This window comes from Mustela putorius, unplaced genomic scaffold (assembly GCF_011764305.1).
Source record: "Mustela putorius furo isolate JIRA1106 unplaced genomic scaffold, ASM1176430v1.1 tig00003974_pilon_pilon_pilon, whole genome shotgun sequence".
Taxonomy (NCBI): Eukaryota; Metazoa; Chordata; class Mammalia; order Carnivora; family Mustelidae; genus Mustela; species Mustela putorius.
In genome coordinates, this window is record NW_025422117.1 from 14,422,188 (window position 1) to 14,441,408 (window position 19,221).

The window sequence follows — 19,221 nt, forward strand, 5'->3', positions numbered from 1 at the left end:
TTTAAATTACTTTGGGAAAATTATTTAAATTCTCTGAATCTTCTTTTTGGCACCTTCTTTAAATTGGGAATGACACAAAAAACTCATAGACTATCCTGAGGATTAAATATTCTGTTTCAGAAAGAATTTAGCATATTCTAGGATTATGAAGGTCAGTAAGGAAGCCCAATTGTGACTGTTATTTCATTTTTTTAAGGAATAGGTGATTCAAATATAAGTTTCCCTAATTCTAAAAAGTATAGAATTGTAAATAGGACCATTCTTTATCTTATAATATCAAGTACTAAAATGAATTATTCATCATTTTTTTCTGTTAATCACCATGAATTGTTATATATTCTGGGTTACATTTATTGGTAATTTTAAAAGCCATTAGGATTTTGGATGTTTCAAAATATTTATTTGGAGGAAATACTTCTTTTTAATTTAAAGCAATATGGTGAAATTGAAGATTGTCAGATTGATGACTCTTCACTTCATGCAGTAATTACATTCAAGACAAGAGCAGAAGCTGAAGCAGTAAGTATTAGAAATAATCTGATTTGTTGAAAATTCAGATTTAAATGTTTTATAAATATTGCTTTTAAGTCTTAATATAAAGAAATTTTGTTTTACTTACTAAATAACTACAGTTTGACAGTAGATAGATTATAAGAAGTAATTCATGGCCACAAAGAATGTCCTAAAGCAGTTAGGCAATTCTGTTTATCACGTGATATAATTAGAATAGTCACCAAGATGAATAGTAAGTTGTATTGTCTTGAGACACTAGCAGTTCTCCTTCCTTTCTCTTTCACAGGGGATAAGGCCACCCAACTTTCCATTATCCTTTTTCTCAGCTGGCACAGAACATAGTCTGCTTTGGCAGAAAGAGTGATGAGAGATAAGGTAGAAGCTAAGATAAATCGTGGTGTCGGATCTTCTAAAGCATCCCTTATCTGCTTGCTTTCTAGTCCAGTAGGCTGAACTTTAACATGTCCCTAGCTCAGCATATCCCCAACTAAGCTTCTATAACTTCCTGCCCAGGCATGATACATTGCATTAGTTTTTAGGGTCCTTTTATTATGGTTGTTTTAAACCATGCATCTTGAATTGTCTTTATAAAGGATGAGTATATGCAACCCTGTCTTCCATTGGGGTTTAAAAGATTGTTAAAAAAAAGGAAAATGGGTATAAAGTATAGGAGTTTGATAGGAATGTTTTTAGCCCTGTGTGTGCTTTCTTCAGGATTGTAGAGAAATAGATGTACCATCTTATCCTTGGAAAAAGTAAGAGTTCCAAACAGTTAACCTAATGTGAATGAAAGAGTAGTATGCTTTTCAGAAGTTTTTAAGTGGATTGTGGTCTAAATTAAAGTTTTTAAAAACTTTCTAAATTGATTTGTCTTCTTTGTAGTGAATATTCCCTGACAACACAATGGTACCTTACTGGGGACCTAGCCTGGTAGGAGTTGGGCTTGGAGCATTGTCACCAATAAAAGACTGTGGGTCTGAAAAGTCTCAGTGAAGTGCTCAGCTGGGGCCTTGTAATAACTAGTGTCAAGATTAGTGGTGTAGGAGATGGATAGTTTTTTGGAATAGGAGCTCCTGATCCTAGAGTTTGTTTTTTTAAAATCTACTTTTGGGTAATGTTTCACTTAAAGATCTTTTTTCAGAGTAAAATTTGTTATTGATGAGAGTTTAAAACTTTTATAAACTTGTATGTGTACATGTTATATTAGAAAATAGATCTTTGATCAAGTTTTCTCTCAAAGGTATTATTGAGTATAAGTTGAAAAATAAGCTTCTTTTTGTTAGGTAGCTTGAGTAAGTCTCTTTATGTTCTATTTTCTAGGCAGTAGTCCTAAAACAGTGGTAGTTGTCATTGTATAAATGATTATAAGTTTGTTAAAAACTTCTTGTTTATGTGGCTAAGGGAAAAAAACTTTTTACCTTTGAAATAATTTTTGAAAGTTTGGCTCTTGGAAAATTTATTGACATACAGCCTCTTTCTTGGGTATTGCTTTTTCCACCTCAGATATGTATATTTATATGTACATACTATATATATGTGTACATATTTATATATAAAATATATTTTTATATGTACATATAAATATATATATAAATACATGTATATTTATACAATGCATATGTTTTCCAAATGAATAGCAATCAATTCGGAAGACTAGGGATTGATGTATGACAAACACTGAATTTTATGGGAGTTAAAGAAGTGACAGAGTAAGTTAGATCCAATTAGAATTATCTTTTCAGAGTAAATACCATTTTAGTTGGAATTACTTAATAGCCTGAAAGGAAGAACTACCATTGCTATGATAAACATTTGAATTAAGTTATAGAAGTTGTTGATCCAAAGCCAAATAAGCCAAAACAGTTCTTGAAATTTTGTGACTTTCTGTTGTAGAATAGAAAATTAAATTGAAGCTTATCTTCTCCAAACTATATAGGCTAAGGCAGCGGTTTTCCAAACGTCTAGATTTGGGCGACCATTGAAGTTTGGGAATTTAAAAAAATTAGTGTGTTTGACATAGAGGCGCCAGTTTTTAATTTTGTTAAGGATGAACACTTACAAAATACAAACAAATTTCATGTACCATCATCATCATTTTGTAAAATAAAGGAAATTTTGACACCAAAAATGTAAGAGGTTATAAACTCAAGGTAAATGATAGGTCTTCCCAGGAAAAGAAAATTACCTACCTTTTTAAATGTTTATTTCCAAATATTTCTTTGTTTTTATTTTCTGAACCATTGTCCTAGATGAGTGAATGAATGTCTTTGTATTTTCTGTAATCAATAGATGGCATAGTATTTCATAGTGAAAGTACAAAATAAGGTACTTCAGACATTCATATATGACTGGAAAGTGAGAAATTTTCCCCATATAGATGTACCAAATTTAATCAACCATGCTGATGGCCTTTAAATTGTTTTTGTTCTCTTACAGTGCAGCAGTGAATGTTCTTGGAGCATATTTCTCTGTGTACATATGTGAATATGAATATAAGATACATTCTTGATCCAATATAGCTGGATGAAATGATATGTGCGCTTAAATTTTTGCTGGATAGTTCTAAGATTGCTTCCTTCATTCCCCCTCATATAGGTTGTACCACATTTCCTTGCCCACCAAGGATGTATGAGAGTGCCTTTTCCCCACACACTTGCCGTAGTGTATACTTTGTGTAGTGGTTTGCTCATATAAAATACATGGGTACATGAGCCACAGAATAGTATCAGTTTTATTTTGGTAAAATAGCAACTCATTTCAGTTTTAATACACTTTTATGATTAAAATTGAACATTTTCATACTTGTTTAAATGTTCTTTATTTCTCTTTCTGTCAACTGTTAATGTCATTTGTTTACTCTCTTGCTGAGTTCTATTATGATTTTTTTTTCAATTTTTTTCCTAGAAAATTAGCTCATAATTTCTAAACATTTCATTGAAAATTCATGTGACTTTTATTTGGCATAAGGTGTGAAATAGGGAGCCTACTTGATTTTACTGAATAAAAGCTAGTTTCCCAAACTTAGGTGAACTACCCTTAGTGTGTAAAAATTTTCCATGTTTATTGGATCATGTTCGGGATTCATTCTCTTCTGTTGATCAGTTTTCTTTTCATGTGCCTCTTCTGCACTGCTTTAATTAAGCTAAACTTTATATTTTAATAGTTTGTCAGGGTTGTTGTTTGGATTCCCTCTTATTGTACTCACCTATTAACTCATTTTAAACATCTTCCTCATAGATTTTATATGTTTATTTGTTATATAAGCTTACCAGGTTCTAATAAGATAGAATAATTTATGAGATTTAACATCTTTGTGATACAAATATTCCTCTATAACATCATTATATTTCAATCTTTTTTTCTCTAACAGCATTTAGAGGTTTTTTTTAAATATAGATTTTATTTATATATGTAAAATCGATATAGGTAATACTTATATGCTGCAGATTACATAATATATAACATATAAGTATATAATATAGTAACATATAGTATTTCATGTGAAATATATATAACATTTGTATAATTTTTTACATAAATAAATACATTAGTTTTCCCCCATTTAACTTCTAGTTATTTTAAATTAGGTCTTCTTTATGTAGAAAAATCATTTGTCTGTTCTTATTAAATATGTAGCTGCCATCTTACCAAATTATCTTGATAGATTTTTAGTTTTGTTGTCCTTGGTTTTTCAGGTAACCATATCTGTCTTTAATGTTTATAACTTCTTACTTTCTGTTACTTATTGGTACCTTTAGAAAAATATTAAAAATAGGAATAGTAATTGTGTCTCCACTCATGACATTCCATTCATTGTCTTGCTCATGAAATGAATGAAAACTTTTCTAATTTTAGTATCATATATGATGCTAGCTTTTTAGATTAGGATAGGATACAAATGATTCCTGTTTTTTGGAAGCTGTAGTGATTTTGGGTTTTGATCAGAGAGAGATTTTATCATAATTTTTGTGTATTTATAGAAATATGAGGGTCCCCCCATCTATTTATATTGTTTCCTGAGATTGACTAACCATTTGCTTCTGGTACAGATCCCCATGGTACTGTATTTTTCTCTGATAAATCACTGAAGTCTGAAGTCTTCCTTTTTAAAAAAAATTTTTATTTATTTTTACTTCTAAAAGACTTTATTGAAGTATAGTTGATAGGCATGTTATATTAGTTTCAGGGGTACAGCATAGTGATTTGGCAATTCTCTTACTCATTTCTTATCATGATAGGTGTAGTCACCATCTGTCACCATATAACATTATTACAATATTACTGATTATATTTCCTATATTATACTCTTGATCCATGTGACATACTTATTTTTTAACCAAAATTTGTACCTCTTAATTCTCTGTAGATAATTTTGCCCATTCCCCTATCCATCTCCCCTCTGGCAACCACCAGTCTGTTCTCTGTATTTAAGAGTGTTTGCTTTGTTTTTTATATTCTGCATATAAGTGAAATCATATGGTATTTGTCTTTTTCTGAGTTACTTCACTTAGCATAATAACCCTCCAGATTCATCATGTTGTCGATGATAAGATGATAAGGTTTTATTCTTGTATTTATTTGTAGTTTTAATTTAGTCTTCGGAAGTAAGATTTGTTTGTAGACTGGAGGGGTGTTATTTACATCAGGTATCAATACTACTTGGCTTTATAAAAAGTCACTGAAAAGTTTTCCATCTTTCTTTGTACTGAGTTAATTTTAAGTAGCATTGGAGATGCATTTTCTTAAATGTTTAATAGAGTTTATCTGTGAATATATCAGCTTCTACTGATTTTAGACTCTCGTATCTTTTTAAAACATATTTCTTTTCTGTAGAAAAGATTTGTTTATTTATTGCTTTTTTTAAAAGATTTAATTTATTTGTCAGAAGGGGAGAGGGAGAGTGAGCATAAGCAGTGGGAGAAGTAGGCTCCGTGCTGAGTAAGGAGCCCAGTGGATGCGGGACTTGGTCTCAGGACCCTGGGATCGTGACCTGAGCTGAAGGCAGATACTCAACCAACTAAGACACCCAGGAGTCCTGATATATATATTTTTTCTTTTTTGGCTTTATTTTGGTACTTTGGTGTTTTGTTTTGTTTTTAAAGATTTTTTAAAAAATTCATTTATTTGACAGAGATCACAAGTAGGCAGAGAGGCAGGCAGAGAGAGAGGAAGGGAAGCAGGCTTCCTGCTGAAGCAGAGAGCCTGATGTGGGGCTTGATCCCAGGACCCCAGAATCATGACGTGAGGTGAAGGCAGAGGCACTAACCCACTGAGCCACCCAGGCACCCCTACGTTAGTGGTTTTTCATTGAAATTATCAACTATTTTCATTAAGATGAGCAAATTTAATTTTATCTTCTTCTGGAGTTATTTTCCCCACTTTTCCTTATTTTGTTTATTTTTACAGTTAGCCCCACTTCCACCTTTATAATCACTACCACCTTGCTCAAATAAGCATCCTGTAGAATACATTTAAACATAATGTTTTTGTTAACATTTTATAAGTAGTTAGTTACAAAGTTCATTTTTAAATGTACATTTTAATAAAATGGTTGCAGAACTCTTGAAGTGACTGCCACAGTATTGAAAAGCATTGACCTAGTTGATATTATACTATTAAGCAATAGTAAGACAGTGTGATACTGGACTTGGGCAAAATATTCCAGAGAGCATAAGGACAAAATAATGTCAGAATAACTAAGAATATTCTGAAAAAGATGAAGAGTGATACCAAATTCATTGTGAAATAATTAATATAGTAATGGTATGGATAGACAGACAATAAAATAGTCCAGAAAAAGACCTGAATCTATGAAAGAATTATAGAGGATTAAGGTATTTTATTTAAATCAGGAAATTTAAATTTACTGAGTAATCTGAAAATAATGTTACGACATTTGACTATTAGGAAAACATTTTACATTATGCCTTTATTTTTGGTATCAAAATAAAGCTGCATAAAAGTTTTTTCTTTTTTCTGTACATATGACTAGTAAAAAGCTGGGAATTCCTAAAAGTAATTTTAGTGTGGAGGGGGCTTTTTAAAGGACTGGCACAATCTGGAAGCCATAAAGGTAAACACTGATAAATTACAGTACATGAAAATTTAAACTTATTTAAATTTATGACAAAAAGATCAGTAGCAGCCCCTTTCCCTTTAGTAAAACATCCATTGTAATTGTAAAATCAAGGTCTAGTTGAGAAAAGAATATTCTGCCAAACAAATAGGACAAAGTTCCATTCAAGAAATTAGTTTAAATATGGTGTAGGTGTGTGTGTATGTAAGTAGCCATTCAAAAAAGTGAAAAATCTATTGGTATGGCTATGGAAAGGGTCTGTGACATAATTGAATTAATAATTCAAGAAAGAGGTGTGAGACCAGTAAAGTATGTTCCCGTGTACATATCCTATATATCTATATACATGAACACTCTTCATAAGTGCATAGGACTTTTTTTAGTGGGTTACAGGACTTTTTTCCAAACTCTTCATAGAATAGTGGTTATCTCTTCAGGATAGGACAGTCATGGATTATGATACTTTATATTATGTAACCAGAAATTTTGGAATTTTTAAAAAAATAAAATGGGTAGATTATATAATGAATTTTTTAAACATTAAAGATTTTATGTTGCAAATGACTTAAAATAAATTTGTATATTTAAAAAGGAAGAACTCAGTTATCTCAGATTTATATAGCCAAATCAAAAATTTCTAATGGCGAGGGGCGCCTGGGTGGCTCAGTGGGTTAAAGCCTCTGCTTTTGGCTCAGGTCATGATCCCAGGGTCCTGGGATCGAGCCCTGCATCAGGCTCTCTGCTCCGTGAGAAGCCTGCTTCCTTCTCTCTCTGTCTGCCTCTCTGCTTACCTGTGATTTCTCTCTGTCAAATAAATAAATAAAATCTTTAAAAAAAAAATTTTCTAATGGCGAATGCTGATAAAATGTTAAATATACCTAGCTTTGAAATCATCCTATAAAATGTTAAAAACTTTAGAGGGTTGTAGACTCACCTTATAAATTTGAAGAGATATGTGCTAAATACAGAGATTTACAGTATTAGGTCATCAGAACTGTTAAGAACTTAAGAACTTAGAGAAAATTTTTGGCCCTTTTTAACTGGATGAAAAGATGAGCTTTATGAGTAGACATTTTGCATGACACTATTGGAATTTCTTATAGTAATGTATTTTTATGTAATAGTTTTAGCTTTAAAAAATTACAAGTCATTTCTAAACTTAAATATCATATATAAGTACTTAAAAAATTGTGGTGAGGCCATGGACTAAAAACTCCTGAGCTGCATTTTGTAATAGGTATGAAATCTCTTAAATTTATAATAGATTTACATGTGCAGATTTAAAATTTATACCTGGAGACTTAAATATCACACAACTCATGATTAGGTGTTGTTGAACATGTAATTGTTTCTGGATTTCACATTATACTATGAAGTTGTGCTATAAATCATGACTATGAGTTATTCTGGTATGTTGCTAACATTCATTTATATTCCTTCATGTTATTTTAATTTGAATGCACGATTTCCTAATCACTTAATTTAGCAAATACTAAGTTTGACTTTTACCTTACATAGTTCTGAAAGCTTTGTAGGAAGTACTTTAGTTTCAGTAGAAACATTCAGGGTTTTTTTTTCTTCAAGGAGATACTTAGGTTTCGTAAGAGTGATACATGTTGAGCATCATATATTTAAAGATAATGTGATACCTTATTGATGTAATTTTAAAATAATGTGGTACTTTACGCATGCAGAAGTATTCTTAGATCTGTTAAAGGTTTCTAGTTTGTAGTTACTACATATGTCATTCATAAATTAACAAGAATTAAAATACAATAAAGTACATTTAGCCTGTGGATCCTAATTTAGACTTCAGTTCAGAACCTACAGCCAGAATCTTGAAATGTCTTGAGATTGTTGCCTTTAATAGCCATTATCATTGTATTGTAAACATGTAGACATAGTAATAGTCACATACTGGCCATTTGTAGAATAGCTCTGCTCTATCATGAGAAAGTGTACTCATTTTCTTTTTAAACTTATTTCCAAACACAAAGCTGATTTTAGAAGTAAATAACCATAAAAAGTAAGTTATAAATTATAATAATAAATAGTAAATAGAGAAATAACCACAAAGTAAATGGATAGGTATCTTCGCTTTTGTTTTACTAATTTAAATATTAGATACTATAACATTTCATTGTTTAGAAATTATTAATATTCTGCATTCTAATGTTCTTAATTATTTTAGGCTGCAGTTCATGGAGCTCGTTTCAAAGGGCAGGATCTAAAACTGGCATGGAATAAACCAATAACTAATATTTCAGCTGTTGAAACAGAAGAAGTTGAACCTGATGAAGAGGAAGTATGTTTTTTTTTTTTTTAATTTGTGTTGGATCTTAAATGTTCACATTTTTATATGAAATATTTTATGGCTGTGATTTTAACATAAAACCTTTATTCCTGAGCCATATTCCAGGCAGGGGATGTCAGATAAATGCAGACCAACTCTAAATTTTCTGGATTAATGAGAACTATGGATTACTAATCCAAAAAAAGAAAGAAAGAAAATCATATATATACTCAGTTTTCATTTACTCTTAGAAAACAATAATTATTCTTTAGATTTTTATCCACAGGATATCTTGTAATATTTTAAGTTTTAGAGTATATCTCCTACTTATTTGCTTTATTAACATTTCAGGTTTCCTTTAATTTATACCTTTTTAGTTCATTAGCGTGAATGCCTTCTATATGGTAGATACTGTGATAGGCACAAAAATGAATAAGACACGGTCCCTATCATCAAGGAGCTTTAATCGGGAAAGGGGGGTGGTGACAGACACATAAGAAACTAATTATAATGAAAGGCAGAGTGATACGCTCAATAAGAGATCTGAACAATACGCTGTGGGAACCCTGGGGAAGGAGTGGTTATTTCTGACCAAAAGAGTCTTGAAGAAGGTGGTGACAGTGGAGCTGAACCCTAAGTGATAAAAAAAGCTTTCCATAACCAAGAGCTGGGACTGGGAATAGAGTTGAGAGAGGCATTGTAGGTGTGAAAGGGGACTAGGTGTTGAACAGTCCATTTTTCTTGGGAACAACAATTAGTATGCTGGCTGAAAGGTGTGAACATAAAGAACAATGCAGTGGGAGGGCCCTTTGCAATCATAAACATAAGCACAGCTCTGTTTGTTTGATCTTGAAATAAGCTGTAGGAAAAAGTTGAGGTTAATAAAGGTAAGGTGGGGAAATAATGATTCCATGTTTTGCCTTTGTTAGATTTTCTTAATGGCACTTCATTTTGTTTGAAGAGCATTCGAGGCTGTTATACATATCCATAGTCAAATGCAAGAATAAAATGTGTATTTTGAAACTCATATACATGATTTGTCATTTTATATTTTAGATTATACCTTTGTCCTTCCATGAGTTTGAATTGAATGGGGAGAAAAGCAGGAGAGCTCCTGGTATTAGGTATTTTGAAAAGTTTGAAAAGCAGTCTGAGAAGCTTTTATGAAGGGAATGGGGAAAAGCAAGGAATGCTATAAAAGAAATGTTTGTTTCATATAGCAGAAAAAAATATAAATCTATAAATCTTGATAGATGTTTCTACAAGTTATTGGTTGATTTAGTGTCCAGGGTTAGACAGGGTAAGTCAGAGAACACTTATTGATGTTTTCTTTTTTTAAAAACTAAAGGTATTGAGCACTGTTTTGTAGGTGTAGAAGATGGCATAATTTGATCAAGTTGAGGCAGGAGAAATGGCATGTAAAAAGGCTTACTTGGATATTATTTTAGTATCTGTTCAATATAAACCATAGACTAGATATTGTAGAGAAACCATTGAGTGGATAAAGGTTGCTTTTCTTTGTTCTTGAATATTGTAGCTATAGAAATACCGTTTGTATTCGCCTCTTTTGAGAGAAATCAGTATTTAAAAGTGTCACCTTTTTTCTTTTCTTTTTTTTTGGGTAAATTCCTAAATGCATTTTAACCTAAAGTTTCAGGAAGAGTCTTTGGTGGATGACTCATTACTTCAAGATGATGATGAAGAAGAAGAGGACAATGAATCTCGTTCTTGGAGAAGATGATTTGACTGATCATTGATCTGCATATGCTAGAACTCTACCTGTGTTTCATTAGTATTATCTAATGTACTTTTACATATTTGTAAAAACAATTTTTTTGGTAAAATGTGATGAAGATGGATTTCACAAATAGAAGAGAAGCAAACTACCTTCTGATCCTGTATTTTGAAAGATTGATGTTTGCATTTTATTTCAGTAAACAATTGCTAAAGACATCACACTAGAAACATATGCAATGTTTTTATTACATACTTCTACTGAACATTACGGAATTCTTTGGGTTCTTTGTAATTTAATGAATAGGTCTAAAACCTTACGACCAATACTTGTTATAACTTAGAGGATTTTGTTTTACTCCAAATAAGGAATGAATTTGCATTTAAAATCTTAATGAATGTTTTCAAAAATGAATAGATAACATAGTACTCTAACTAAAGTCTCCAAGTTATGTATTCATAATATTACATAGTAGTATGCTTAGGCTTTACTATGTATTAGCCTTTTGTTGGACTTGTGTATGTATTTTACCATATGGGTTTTAATGATAACGGTGTATGACTGCTTTGCATATGAGTCCTTATGCATTCAGATGTTAAAAATAAAGTGGAATGGTCTCTTGAAAAGAAAAGAAAAGAAAAGAAAAAAAAAAGCAATGACAAAAAAACCCCACAAAGACCAAGACAATGTTCCTTGATTTAAAAAAAAAAAAAAGAAAAAAAAAAAGAAAAGAAAAAAAATTAAAATAAATAGACCATTCCAGATGGTGATCTACCCTTCCCCCCAATTATCACAAAAGGAGCTATAATCACTAATTTATTAATAATGGTTACTGGTACCTTTACAATAATGTACAATCCAATGTAAAAAATTTATACCACTTCAGTTTGGTTTGATCCTATAAATTTTCAACAGATGTCTTAAAATTTAAAAGCAGGCTGATTAGTTTGGAACCAGACTTCAAGTAGAGCTAACATTTGGTGAATAAGAAAACATCACATTACATTTTGGATGTATGAAAGAAAACTTGACCATTTGAAGATGTATGAATAAAGAAATGTACTATAGATACTACTTTAGGAAAACACTGTTTGGTAAGTGTTCCAGTCTGATATTTTAAGTGTGCATTTCCTATTCTTGTATAAAAATCTTTGACATTTGCAACAGTATTGTGATTTTTAAGTGGATTTCTCTGGCAAATGAACATGATCGTTGAAAGTTGATACAGCAGTTTCAGGAAATAAATGCATTCTTTGTAGAATGAGGGGGTGGGAGATTACATATTTACCTTTCAAAATTTATCATTTCATTTGCAAGTGTTTCTTCCCCTCCTGAGATTATAGTGATTATATTCAGTGTCACATTAAAAAAAATCACATTCTTCCCATACTGGGGTCCTCACAGTCACAAACCGTAATTCCAACACCATAGTCCGCTGTCAGTGGAATAACTAATGGATGCTGTTCCTCTTTTATGTTTTTCCTCCCACACTTAGGGTTAAAGTTGTATATATGTTCTTGATGGTAATACTATTTCATAGGAATGTTTTGGCTTACATTTGGTACATGTCTTAATATTTAAAATTTCAAAATCGATTTCTTTTGTCAAAATAGTGACTTTACTCAAAAACTTCTTTACTTAGATCTGTGATATATTTTTATGTAGTCTCTTGTATGTTGACTATGTGCTATTCTGATTCATTAGGTAAGTTTGTTTTCTTTTCTTTTTAGTAGTCGTGAAAGGTGCCAAATTGGCAGAGGCTCACGTTTCTTCTCTTTACACCAAACAGGTATTATAAAGAAAGAAAATCTTTCAAAGGCCAGTTAAATCTCCATGCTGATTTTTGGCTTTATAATTTGACTAGTAAATTTTAGCCTGATTTTTAGAAATTATTATAAAATTCCCTTATAATGTAACTGAAATTACCTACTTATTTAAATCCATAAATAGCTTATCAGTTTCCCTAGTCTTAAATTTTCTCGTAACCCAAAATTAAAATGTTTTAAGCCATGTTGCTTTGAATGAATCAGAAAACAAGTGTGTTTCAGTTTCGTTCCAAAGAATGCAGAGTAAATATTACATTCATTAGGTTCAGAGTTACATTTTCATTATCATTAAGATGATTTTAACTATAAATATTAGTACTTAATTGCTACTGGATTTTTGAAATTAATGAATATGCTTATAAATACTGTGCATGTACTTTCAAATGTTCTGATTTTAAACTCAAGGTATCCCTTTGAAGTAGTTGCTAATTCCCATTTTACAGATAAGGAAACTTAGGCTAATAGAGATGGAGTGACTTCCGAAAGTCACAGCTAGTGAATGAAAGGACTAGATTTGAATGCAGGTGTTCTGATTTGGGTGCCATTTTTTTTTTTTTTAACTCTACATTGCTACTCCTTCCTAAATATTGATTGAGCATGAGATTGTGTTTGCAGTAAATACGGTAGTTCTTGCACAAAATTGGTAGACGACTTGGTCATTAGCCAGTTCATACCTTTACCCTCCCTTCTAATGCAGCACTTTGTTCATATCTCTGTTATAGTACTTATGTTGTAATATAATTTATCTGGTTTATATGTCTGTCTTCCCCACTAAATTACAAGCTCCTCTAGGAAGGGGACCATGTCTTATTCATCTTTTTATCTCTAGTGATTATCACAAAGCCTGGCTTATAATGGGCACTCAGATGTTTGTTGGGTGAATTAATGAATGAATGCATATTTAGATCTCCAATAATGGAGTGACAATTACCTCCCTTGTTAATTCTTATCAATTTTTCAAATCTCTCCTGAAGGTCTTCTCAGTTATTGAGACCATTTTGCTAAACAGTTGAACAGTTACGTATTGCAACAGTGGGGTTAAAAATACTGATGGAGGAATATACATATAGTCTTAATGGAATTTCCACAACAGTTAAGACTTTAATAATTTGGAGTATTAAATGTTGTAGTCCGTTTCAGGAGTAAGCTAGCCTTTGGTTTCTTTCTGTGTGTGAGAATAGAAATGCCAAGAGCCACCAATCTAGTCCATCCCACTAACTTTTTTATATCCAAAGATGACCTAGCATGGAGGTACCAGATAAGAGTTAAGCGATTTAACTTTTGGTCCCAGCTCTGCAACTGACTCTTTGGCCTTAGACAAATCTCTCAACTTATCCAGGGGTGTTTCCTTGTCTGTAAAATGAAAGGGCTTGGACTAGATGATCTTAAGGTCCCTTTCACACTGTAATTTCCTTGGTAGTATATTTAATATAAAACACTTTAATGTATCTGTGCCAGTTCCCCCTACCTGTTGATGGTATTGTTGTTTCTGTCATCAATGGAAACAACTTAGATTTGGTTATGATAGTCTGAATAAATGTGTCTCAGTACAGTTTTGTATATAGTGTTCCCAAATGCTTGCTTTTGCTGGCACAAAATTAATTTAACTTTAAAGTATAGCTCAGCTTCCCTATTCACTAAACTTGGTAGACTTCTGCTTACAACTTTCCTTTTGCTTCTAAACTCAAAAGTCTAAAACTCTTTCTGTTAATGATATGCTACCTAAAACTTGAAACATATATTTAATTCTACAATTCTCCCAACAAGTTCTTTGCTTTAGTACAGATCTGGGCTGAGTTTGAAGTGAAAAAAAGATTCAGAACAGTGTAGGTAGCTGCTACTTAACCAAAAAAAAAAAAAGAGAGAGAGAAATTCTGTATTACTGGTTAAAAGATTGATTAGGATTACCTCAAGGGATGGTTGTCATTTTATATATTTCACTCAATATTTTATGTCTTAAGCAGTGTTGTTTAAATGTTATTGAATAATTGTGAGATTTTAAAAAATTAATTTTAGTATTTAATTGATGCCCAACTATTTAATGAAATCATGTTGCAGGAATGGAAGAGTATTCCATAGCTCTTGTTTTATTGTAATACAGTCAAGTGTATCAACCAATAGTTTACCATAAAAACAAAACTTCAGTGGTTTAGGCTGATTACCTGCAGAAAAGTATGGCTGAGCTTAATTGTAGGAAATTTCCTGTGACTAGAACTGTTTTATGGGGACTGTATTTCCAATCTTCAACTTGGGACACTAATCATTGGCTCTAAGGGTTACATAAGAAAGCAAAACATTTGCTTGTTTGGTATGTTGAAATATCAATGGTTATTTTAGAGTGTTATACAAACTTTACCGATCTATATTATCTTTTTTTCTTCCCCTTACACATAAAGTGAACCAATTGTAGAAAATTAGTTTTAGTCATCCTAGAATTTGTAGAAATATTTACAAGCTTTTTTTCTTACCTTACACAAAAATCTTTTAATCTTTTAAAACAAAAATATCCTGCGTGGAATTCTAGTTAATTAGTTCACTTTTTGGTCTTTTCTCTCAGGGCTTTTATTCTTCTAAAGCCCTATAAATAAAAACAGAAATTTAGGATTAAGTCATCAATGAATGATGTTTGTAAGGCAGAGAGAAAATTTCATTTTCCCAGATCTCAGGAACTACCCTTTTCTTGTTAACTTCTTGAACTGGCTAGTTGCTCTCAGGTATGTATACAGGCTTTTAGAGGAGAGTAGCATTTTTTGTTGTTGTTGTTATTTTCTCTCTCTCTCTCTCTGATCATTATATACTTATCAGATGACAAGAGATTATCTTCCAAATTAGCTACCTAAAAGTTCTGAGAAAAAAAGAAATCTTGGTGAAATGACTGCCATTCTCACTATTTTCTAATGAAAACATCATACTTGGTTAGTAGAAAAATTCTGAGTTTGGTAAATAACTTTCTTGCAGTTTATCAGTAATATGTATTCATTACATAGTGTATTAAAAGCACTTATTTGTTTTACTTTTTTTGGTATCAATTTATTATTGTTCCTGATTCTTCCCTCCCTCTTACTTGATTTCATCCATCCAGTAACTTCCCATCATCCAGTTAGTCTCCCCTTTGTATATGAAGCACTGTCTCATTCTGATGTGTTCCTTTTTATTTTTGGTTGTTTAATCATTGTGCTCAGTATAGAATTTTATGTCCTGTAGTGTAATTAAAGAATGAAATGGTTATCATACAGAGTTTAAGGAAATTAGATACACCTCACAATTACTTTGAAATCATTGGGAAATTTAAGAAAATTGTTCTTGCTTTTATTTTTATGTAATCTATCTTGGAATTTGTTTGTGATTTCTTAAAGTTACTTTGCCTACCCACACTTATTTAACATTTGAGTATCTTGTCAGTTACTGCACTTCCTGAGCAGAAGTTATAGATCATGGCTGTGTTGTAGAGCTGTGATCTTTGGCTTAATGTTTTAAGGAGGAAGCATGATGCAGAGAGGTTTTGTTAAAATCATTTAACCCAAAGCTGATTTTTTGTGAAATTTGTCTGCAACTTTGATTTTGATTCCTTTCTCCAATAGATTTTTTCTTAATGTTTAGAAAAGTTGGAGATCAATTTATGGTGTGATTCAGTTTTTAGATTTATTTACAATTTTCAAAGTGTTTTTTAATAGTCTTCTCTTTTTCCAGCAGAGAGAGATCATCATTGCCTGAATTTAGCTTTGTGACTACAACAGCAAGACCTGTTCCTGTCTGGAGACGACTGTTATAATATCATCCTATCATTTAATGTTTGCTCTTTATCAATTTGAATAGATGTTTACATGTACTATAATTCGCATTTTGTCTTTTCACAGTTCTCTAATTGCTACACCTGAGTCCAGAAGTATGTCTGAGTGTGTGCTTTGTCTGACCTTGCTCTTAAACGTCTTCTCCCCTTACTTTATAGCCATTTAGTTTTTAAACACTAAGAAGGAAAAAGACCTCTTGGCTTCCTAATACGAGATAAGTTCAGTCTCAGCCAAGTTGAAAATTGTGTCTAGGAAATCTATAAAGCCATGATATTGTGTTCATTAGCATGAACAATTTAGAATGAAGAAAATGATTAAACAGTTAAGCATCAGTCTGTTTTTAATTTTTCTGGGTTTTAGGATACATTTCTGGGGTTAGGATAGTCACTTAAATAATTTTGAACAGATGCTAAAATACTTTTTTATACACTGTAATAACTTGCCTATTTCTTCTAAATATACTTAACTGAAATTGTTGCCAAGGCCACTTATCCAAATAATTTTTTTAAAAAGTTTCTTAGCTCTTCAAAGCCAACAAGGAGAACAATTTTCTTTTCAAGTCATACAGGATGATCTGTGGATTATAAATATTGAGAAATATCTATTAAATGTCTAATTTACACAGTTTTTCCATATTTTCCTCACTTGCAATCAAGACATCAAAGACAATCTTAAAAGCAAGGGGAAATTGTGTTGTATGTCTAACGTTGTTTAAAAGGTGTATGTTCATAATATTTATTTATAAGCAATATGGGTTAGAATTATTTATAAAGAGTGTGATTAAATCTGATCCTAAATATTCACCCCAAATACCTTTTTTATAATGAGCATCATATGAAGCTTTCAGAAAATTAATTTGAGTATTCCTTCATAGATTCTCATGAGGCATTTGAGAAGTTGGAAAGTTACACTTTATTAGAAAAGCCCAATTATACTTGATTCTATTCATCCTTGTTTTTTTAGTTTCTTTAAGCCATGCTCATATTTTCACTTTTTTTGTGTGCAGTTGACTGTTCTGCAAACACTTTTTTCTTGAGTGTGCAGTGCATTTGTCTTCATGAAAAATAAAAAGAATGAACACATCAATCATAATGTAAATTATTTTGATCCACATTAGTTGATAATTGCTTTGGTAATATTAGGTTTGTGTTTAAAGGCAAAGTACATATATTTCGGAAGGTCTTCTAATATAATTATGACCTAGTAGCATACAGGACATTTTTAAAATTAGACTTTTGTTTTAGTTCATATTCGCAAACTAGCATATAGCCACAAGGAGTTCAAAGATACTTTCCCTCATTAGTTCAGTATTTTTTCTTTTCAAGGAAAGAAGATTCTCTTCCCTGATGGTAGTGACTTACTTGCTAGGTTAGAAACCCAAAGAACATAGACTGAAGAGAGACCATACTTGTTAACAGTTTTGATTGGTTCTTGGATGCGGACTACATACCAGCACCCTCAAATTACTTTGTCATCTTTCTTTTTCTTTCCCTTGCTTTTAAATTAAAAAACAAAATAAAGCAAAGCAAAATTAAACATGCCATTGGGAATCAGAAGTCGAGATGATTTGACTCTCAGCAAGATCATTGTACTTTTTGAAAATTTCTATGAGAGCCAATAGGTCAGTTACATATTTAAATTCCTATGTGTTTATTAATTAAAGATAAGGATTTTCATTATTTTGTTTTCCTGAATAGAATTCTCATGGAGCTATGTGTAGATAACTGTACAGAATCACTTTTGTGTAATTGAATGAAGTGGTTTACCTCTGCATGATTGCATTATGGAAGCCTTTTATATATCTTTATATTTTTCAATATACTTAGATTTTACACTATTAGCAGCTCTAGTCATGCTATATTTGTTTTTTTTAAATAGAGTTTATAAATATTTATGCTCAAAATACAGATCAACTGAATATTTTTGGTCTTGTTTACAAGATAAATAATACTTTAAAGTGATGCAGCCCCTCAAGTGTCTTAGGAAAAAGTTATTGGTGCTAAAAAACCTTTCAATATCATTTTTGAACCTGTTATCTAGACTTCGCTAGGCTTTAATGTATGATCACTTGTGACTTACTCTAATCTAGCAGCATAAAGTGGTCTGCGGTAAGTCAGGTAAAGAGCCCAGCCTGTTAGAATTTAAAAATATGATACAGAATTACAGTACACTTATTTGTGCCCAGCTTCCAAAAAAGAAAGTAGTTTCTTCAGTTTTTCATTAGCTCTTTTGATAAGAGGAATTTGAATTTGGCTAGAATTTAAAAAAAAAAAAAAGATACATTCAGCATGGCTCAGTTATTCCAAATTTCAAGTGGAAAACTTCTAGTCCTAAAGATATGCTGTAATCCTACTCTGCTTCAAATTCCCATCTGTTTTTAACTGAACAGGAGGCGGCAGGGTAATTCTTACATAATAATAGAACATTTGATGAGTTGTAAAGGGATGTATTATTTACGTTCTACAAGTGTTGCGTTGATGTGTAGATTGTTTTCTACATCTAGAAGACTTCATTCCAGCACCTTAGTGAATGTTCTTAAGATACAGTTTTTAAGTATCAACAAAGCATTCATAGATGTTTACTTTTGATTCTCAGAATCCTGAATCTGTTTTGGATGTGATATTACTTCAGAACATGTTATCTGGCACAAGATTTCCTTTAATAAATGGTTTAGTTCTACTCAATTTCTGTGGATTGTTGAACCTAAAAACACCAAAGGAGTCTTTTCTTGTCTGGAGACTGGATTGTTCCAGTTTTTAATACCTGTGCCCATAAGTATCCCATTTCACGAATGTGTGTTGGCATGGGGAAAAAGTTCCCTGCTCTTTGAGTGGAGCGAAAGTAATTGGTTAAGCTGTAGCAGCTTTTTTTTGGTTTATTTTTCAAAGTGATAATAAAACTTGAAAAAGGTAAAACTTGAACTAGAAAACTACTCTTGTATGCTTAGAATATTTATAGTATTACATGTTTATGTGGGGTTGTCAACA

At 31.6% G+C, this 19,221-nt stretch overlaps 1 protein-coding gene across 19 annotated transcripts in view; it reads left to right on the forward strand.

Moving 5' to 3' along the window:
• RBM26 (RNA binding motif protein 26) overlaps nt 1-18,946 on the forward strand; it is an 86,366-nt gene extending 67,420 nt beyond the window's left edge. For 11 of the 19 annotated variants that reach the window (XM_045070896.1, XM_004754427.3, XM_004754422.3 and 8 more), the window contains 4 exons: nt 433-519; nt 8,781-8,894; nt 10,534-12,406; nt 16,134-18,946. In XM_045070896.1, coding sequence (XP_044926831.1) covers nt 433-519; nt 8,781-8,894; nt 10,534-10,623 — 291 coding nt within the window. In that variant the 3' untranslated portion in view covers nt 10,624-12,406; nt 16,134-18,946. The remainder of the gene's footprint in view (nt 1-432; nt 520-8,780; nt 8,895-10,533; nt 12,407-16,133) is intronic. The other 8 variants (XM_045070897.1, XM_045070900.1, XM_045070899.1 and 5 more) reach the window with 8 other exon arrangements.
• Nucleotides 18,947-19,221: the final 275 nt, after the last annotated feature.